Here is a 7,074-nt window from a genome sequence, read left to right as displayed (position 1 = left end):
AGGCTCTAAAAAAACATCTTCCTTCATTCTGCTTCTTTTCAACTCAGGAGTCATCCTGTCTACTGGAACCTAGTCTTTCAGCCAGATTATTCAACAGTACCATACTCACTGTGTCTTACATTTAAACAGGCTCATTGAACGCTGAGGATTTTTCTCATAAACGAAGCAGAGATGTTCCAGGAGTGAGACCAACAATAGCTGGTTGGGAATGGCAACCGTGAAATCCATCAACTTTGTTTTGGCTTGGTTACAATCTACCAAGCTACACTGCTGCATCAAATCGGTTTCTGCGATTGAAGGACAGAGAAAAAAATTTAATTAAAATAGTATTTTAAAAATGATTTGAAAGTTATCTATATACACAACATGGCAATCAGCTATCACGACTCCTGATGTTACAACAGTGACTACACTTCAAAAGTAACATGTATTCATTTAGGTTGTATTCATTTTTTCTGAAGAAGGGTCTCGACCTGAAACGTCAGCTTTCCTGCTCGGCCTGCTGTGTTCATCCAGTTCTACACCTTGTTACCTCATGTATTCATTTGGGTTGTGAAGTAGTTTGAGATATCACGAGGTCACAAAAGACATGACAGAAATGCAAGTTTTTGTTCTAGATAACTTAGTGTTATGAATGGTACAATTTTCAAGAGGGGTACAGGAATACAGAACCCCAAAGCGTGTCCCAAATCTTTGAAGGAGGCGGGACAAAATTAGAAGGGCATTAGAAATGCATTTGAATTTCAGCAGCAAGAGAGACCAAAACCAGAGTTCCGATTCTGGAAGTTAAAGAAGCTTCATAAGAGAGATGGGATTTTTTTAAAAATCAAATTTGGGATAAGTTTCAAAGAGGGGAATTGAATATATAGCTGAGCAGGAAGTATTTGGGGAGGAAAGGTGGGTGGGGTGAAAAGAGGACAATAATGAAACACGCAATTGGTTCGAATTAGCCATTCAGTCAACTGCCAGTTCTCAACAATACTTTAGCTAGTCCCACCGCCCCACTCTTTCCCTGCACGTGTTTTCATTTAAGTCCTCCAATCAAACTATGTAACTGAAGTTTCTCATCCCTGGTACCATTCTCGAAGTCTTCTCGGCACCCTCTCGAAGGCTGTCTCATCCTCCTTAAAGTGCTCATTCAAGGCTGAATGACAACACTTCAGTTGATGCGAAATCGGTGTTTTATAGTGGTTGGCCCAAGGAGCTAGCACACCGCGATGGGCTGAATGATTCCTGCTGCCTGCAGTCATTCTGTGTACTGCGGCATCCGCGCACGGGGCAAGCCGAGGTTGGTTTGGAGCCCCGGTCCCAGCATCTGCTCACAAGTTACATCAAAGCCAGTAGCCGGCACTTACCATCGAAAGCGGCTGGAACTTCCGGCGGGAAGCTAAACGCTAACTTGGCCCGAGGTCGCCGCAAGTTGCCACTGCGATCCCGCGGCGTGGAGACACCTGAGTCCATGTCTCGGGTATACCGAGTTACACTCGCACCGCTCTGCATCAGGCCATTCTCAGCGGATAGTGTCACACAAAGCCAGCCCCGGAAGTACAAACTAGAGAGGGAGGAATACTTCAGCTGAGATAAGGTCGCAGCTCAAATTGTGTATTACTGCTGTGAAGGCTGAAGTAACAAACAGAGGCAAAAAAAAAATGTAGTCTTTCAGAGATTCACAAAAACTTGCCTTCATGTAGCACCTCACCTTCAGGGTGTCTTATAACGCTTCACAGCCATTTAAGTACTTTTTAAATGTTGTAGGAAATGGTTAAGACACTGAGAGGAGCACCGCTGCTGTTCCTCAAAATAGTATTGCAGATCTTTAACATTTCCCGATAAGGTAGAGGGGTATAATGCTTATCGAAATTCTTTAAATGCTACAATGCAGTGCAACAGATGTGTTTAGGCTATGTAATGCCCTTCCACTCAGTTCTACCTGACATAAACAATCCATCAGTGAATGAGGCCTGAGAATATCCCCCTAAAAGCTCTTGTAATATCCCTACCTCCCACCAACTCCAAATGTGTGTTCTAACACATCTAAGCAATTTGATTTTAAAATAAATCTGGTGTCCTACTGGTGTCAAGCTTCAGCTTCACATTTTAGGAGTTCTGCAGAAACTTCAGGCTCCCACTCCACAGAGAAGACAAATCAACTCATACTGACAAATTCAGTTTGCCCTGGTTCATAAATTCCAGAACCATTTTCCAGTAATATCAACACCCAAGATTATGTAGCATTTTTGTTTTGTGACAATACATCTTCCCTCATCACTTCCATACAGACTCTACCTCAAGAATTGAAGACTTTCAGGACTGCATGGCTGTGGTGGCAGAGGCCATTCAATGAGATATTTCACAGTTTGAGATGCCTCTCTGTGGTCACAGTTGACAGAATTTGCTTTGCTGCATCCCCACTTCTGCATTCGAGTCTAGCATCAGACAGCACCGGTCTCAAGGTGATTGAGACATTGATAAGTCTATCATTGACTCCTGTCAGAAGGAATTCCTCTGAATCATTACATCTCCTGTGCTTCCAGCTGTAGATGATTTGGCTTATCAGCAAAGTGACAGCATAGGTGTTAAAGTCTCGGGACAAGACGACATGCAAGGAACTACCTTATGCTGCCTTTTTTTGAAAGAATGGATGATAGGGGTCACTGGTCTACTTTGTCTGTCTAATCTTTGTGTAACTTGTAGAGTGATTGCTTGCAAAGTGTTTCAGTCCTTCAGGATCCATAATCTCCTTTTCCCACAGAGCCTTTTGGACATTATGAATGGACCTGTGATCAAAGGTGCTATTTTGCACAAACGTTTCCACACGCTCCAATTGAGTGATGTTGGGTATTTGTTCCCACTTGTTTGGAGACAGTCCATTTGAGATCTCTACATCAAGTGATAAAGAATTGGTTGACTGCCGTAGTGTAGGAGAAGGGTCTGAGCCAGTCTTGTACCCTGTGAAGCAACCCAAGGGCACCTCTGACCAGATGACCAAATTCGTGGCCAAGGTGAGGAAGGGATGTTGCTATACTATTCAATCATGGCATCATTGTTAGCACGATTCTATATTGATAATGAATGGATAAAATTACATTAATGGTGTGGGACAGATGGAGTACAGCCCCAGCTTCTCTAACCATCTGGTTTTCTACTGGACAGTCTGGAATTTAGTGCACTGCCTTAGTTGCCCCAGGATAGACTTGTTCAGCTATTTATATAGAACTAGTCTTAAGTTATAAACCACATTTACAATCATGTGAACTCCAAATGGTTTCTTATAGGGCAAGCGATGGCCTAGTGGTACTATTGCTAGACTATTATTCCAGAGACTCAGGTAATGTTCTGGGCACCTGAGGTAGAATTGCGCCATGGCAGATGAATTCAATAAAAAAAATCTGAAATTAAGAGTCTCATGACCATGAATCCATTGTTCTTTGTTGGAAAAACCCATCTGGTTCACTAATGTTATTTAGGAAAGGAAATTTTTATCCTTACCTGGTCTGGTCTTCATGTGGCTCCAGACTCTCAGCAGTGTGGTTGGCTCTGAAATGTCCTCTGTGATGGGCAATAAATGCTGGTGTAGCCAGTGATGCCCTCATTCCGTGAATAAAATAAAACAAAATGACAAAATGTCTGGTCACAGAAAAAACACAGCCCAAAATATCTTAACATAATTATGCAATGGACAAGAATAGAACTTTATGAGAACATAATCCCCGACTAACATGTTCTTTATCAGTATTTATGTAAATTATTTCTAGTGGAAAATCTCTGATTGTGATGATGTAAGGTTTAAGTTAGGCATTGCTAAAGTGATTGTGAATTTGCATGGCTACCTGTAGTTTCTCACACTAGGCTATTGCAAATCATTGGCTTTGATCAGTGAAATCAATTATCAGGCAACACTCTGCAATCAGTACCTACAATACTGGTCATTCACTGTAGATGACAATATGCAGAATGAATCCATTCTGCCAGGTCATGTGGCTCAGTGGTTAGTGCTGCTGCCTCAAAGCACTAGGGACTCTGGTTAGAGTCCAGCCTTGGGTGACTGTCTGTGTGGAGTTTACACATCGTCTGCGTGTCTATGTGGGTTTCCTCCAGGTGCTCTGGTTTCCTTCCATAGTCTAAAGATGTGCAGTTTAGGTGGATTGGCCATGCTAAATTGCCCATAGTATCCAGGGATGTGCAGGCTAGGTGGACTAGCCATGGGACCTGCAAGGTTACAGGGATAGGATAGGAGGTGGGACTGGGTGGGTGCTCTTCACGGGCTCAGTGTTGTCTCGATGGTCTGAATGGCCTGCTTCCACACTGTAAGAATGCTATGATTCTATGGTATTAAAGGGATCCAAACCACAACCATTCTGATGGTTTGTAATAATTATGTCATTTCTAAGTGTAGTATTAATTTTGATGAAGTTTGTTGGGTGACAAAGATAAAAGCTAGAAATGTGTGTTTGAAACTGAGTTAATGTTTTATTTATTCAGAGTGACTATAGCCTTGCAGTAACAGAAGAATCTTCTGTTTATGTAGAAACTTAAATGATACGTTAAATCTCATCTTCGAAATGACACAGCAGCTGTGTCACCCAAGGAGTTTGGTGTTTGCCATCTGGTTTTGTACCAAATAGTCCAGATTTCACCGCATTAGGTCCAGTTCCAGATCAGTTTGGTATTGGGCTCCATTGGATCTGCTACTTAGAAATGTTCACTGTTTGTGATATGGGGACAGTGTTCAACACTCATCAACCAATTAGTGTTAACTGCCAAACGAATGTTGTAAATCAACCAACTAAGTAGTTCCCATGGGCCCAGCCCTAGTGATAAACGTCATGAATTTTACAATGTGCCCACGAAGAGAGGTCCAGTTGGAGCGTCTGGAATTGTGTGTCTGGAGAAGATGGGATTTGAACCCAAGACTCTGGTCCAGAGGGAGAGACACTATCTCAGTGCCACAAGAGTCCTCGGAACCACTTTTTCTTATTGATGTCACTTTCAAAGCTATGCAATATTATCCTACAAATTTATTGGTTAATCTCGATCGTTAATTCAAAATTATTTCTGGATCTGTGAGCGCCTGCCATGAATCTGTGTTCTCAACACAATTGTTAAAGATTCCTGGGGCCTATTCAAAATACTCTGGGACAAATGTTTTTCTTACTTCACACAGAGCTTGTTTCTCCACTCACATACATGCTCCCTGCCTCCAGACAAGATTTTTTCATATGCATTTGAACACACTTTTGACAAAAATATAAAACAAATTGAACCAAACTGAAAAGAAAACAAACAACCCATTAGGACACTGTAAAAGTAAACTTGGGGAATAAAATTAACATATCGTTGGGGGGGGGATTCGCATAACCCCAGTACAGGAAATCCCAGATTATTGACCACATAGCAAAATGGAGAGGAAAAGATTTCTTATTGAACCTATAAGCCTAAGCAAAACTGGTCTAGTTCTGAAGAAGGGATACTGGACTCAAAATGTCAATCTCTTTCTCTCTCCACTGATGCTGCCACATCTACTTAGTTTCTTCAGCATTATCTTTTTTTGTTTCAGCATTTCCAACAGTACTTTGTTTTTATTTGCTCAATTATCTACCTAAAATATGAAAGTCATAAGGATGATCCTCATTTCATCTTTTTAGATCTGCAATTTCTTGGTAGGATCAATAATAATTTAGAAAATCAAATGTTCACAATCAGGTCACTGAAAGCTTTTGTTCAGTTTCTGAAGCCTAAACAAGTTATGCATCCTTGATCGACCAGGTGTGAATTTTTGACCAAGATTATTGCCCATCTGAAGTGCTTGTAGGTTATGAAAAATTGGCAATATACAGTCTGCAAGCGAGTTAAATCACTATCTACTTCTGCAATCAATGCAGACTATATGGAGAAAGGTAGATGAAGCATTCCCCAGGATTGTATTGTACATTGTCTTAATTTAGTTTGTACATAAGTAATTCCAAGCATCAATGCAGAATGCATGAGGATTCAATCATATGAATTTAAACACAATATCAATGCGCCCAAGAATTCTCATAAACCATGTACGCACTTAGGATCACAAGACATCACTGATTCCCCGAGATAGTAGGAACTGCAGATGCTGGAAAATCTGAGATAACAAGGTATAGAGCTGGATGAACACAGCAGGCCAAGCAGCATTATAGGAGCAGGAAGGCTGATGTTTCGGGCCTAGACCCTTCATCTGATGAAGGGTCTAGGCACCGAAACCCCGAAACGTCAGCCTTCCTGCTCCTATGATGCTGCTTGGCATGCTGTGTCATCCAGCTCTACACCTTGTTATCACTGATTCCCCCCTTGAATTTCATCCAGTTGCAATGTTGCCTATTGGCCTTTTCCTTTAACAGAAATATGCAACCTGACCAGTTGTAGAAGAGCCATTTTGATAAATAAACCTTTCTGCATTTCATGTTATAGGCTTGAATTAAATAATTAAACAGTTGCATAATAAAATTACAGCACTGTTAAAGTCAAATGATTGAAAATATCAGAATAATCAAACAAAAATACCTACTGGCACTAATATTTTTCACTTAAAATATAGTTTTTTTCCTGAAACAGCGGGTAGCAGTTATTTTTCTTAAAGTTGCTGGGGTATCTGTGAATATAAGATGCTGTAAATATTATGCCTTTGTTTATCTTGGTAAAAAATTTGTACTCATTTTGGGGACTGGAATGATTAATGTACATAGAAAAACACCGTAGTAAACTTAGAAATGATACAGCCAAGATATTATCTTTGAGTTTGAGCACTTCAAAACGCGGCATTACATCCTCGCTTAGCCTTCTTGGAGACTATTGTAATCGGAAACCTAATCCAACCTACTTTTGCTGCACAAAAACTGATTCTGATTCAGAGGCCAATGCTGCCATGGAATGTAGCACTTTCCGCAAGGATCTCCTTTTATCACTGTTTCAGAGATAGTAGAGACTGCAGATGCTGGAGAATCTGAGTTAACAAGGTGTAGAGCTGGATGAACACAGCAGGCCAAGCAGCATCAGAGGAGCAGGAAAGCTGACGTTTCGGGCCGAAACGTCAGCTTTCCTGCT

The 7,074-nt window shown here is 41.1% G+C and overlaps 1 protein-coding gene and 1 long non-coding RNA gene across 2 annotated transcripts; both read right to left on the bottom strand.

The window, feature by feature from the left end:
- Positions 1-7: 7 nt before the first annotated feature.
- On the bottom strand, positions 8-3,522 carry LOC125481353 (eukaryotic translation initiation factor 2-alpha kinase 1-like). The gene is made up of 3 exons (XM_048592811.1): positions 3,490-3,522; positions 1,356-1,552; positions 8-287 (listed from the first exon to the last, which is right to left on the bottom strand). The coding sequence occupies exons 2-3, from the start codon at positions 1,498-1,500 to the stop codon at positions 106-108; spliced, it is 327 nt and encodes a 108-aa protein (XP_048448768.1). The 5' UTR covers positions 1,501-1,552; positions 3,490-3,522; the 3' UTR covers positions 8-105.
- Positions 3,523-3,537: 15 nt separating this feature from the next.
- LOC125481354 lies at positions 3,538-7,025 on the bottom strand. The gene is made up of 3 exons (XR_007261304.1): positions 6,851-7,025; positions 6,539-6,622; positions 3,538-3,588 (listed from the first exon to the last, which is right to left on the bottom strand). It is a non-coding gene; the product is annotated as an uncharacterized LOC125481354 (long non-coding RNA).
- Between the last annotated feature and the right edge of the window lie 49 nt (positions 7,026-7,074).

This window comes from Rhincodon typus, unplaced genomic scaffold (assembly GCF_021869965.1).
Source record: "Rhincodon typus isolate 14 unplaced genomic scaffold, sRhiTyp1.1 hic_rhity00001846, whole genome shotgun sequence".
Lineage (NCBI taxonomy): Eukaryota > Metazoa > Chordata > Chondrichthyes > Orectolobiformes > Rhincodontidae > Rhincodon > Rhincodon typus.
This window is presented reverse-complemented; position numbering and strand designations above follow the sequence as displayed.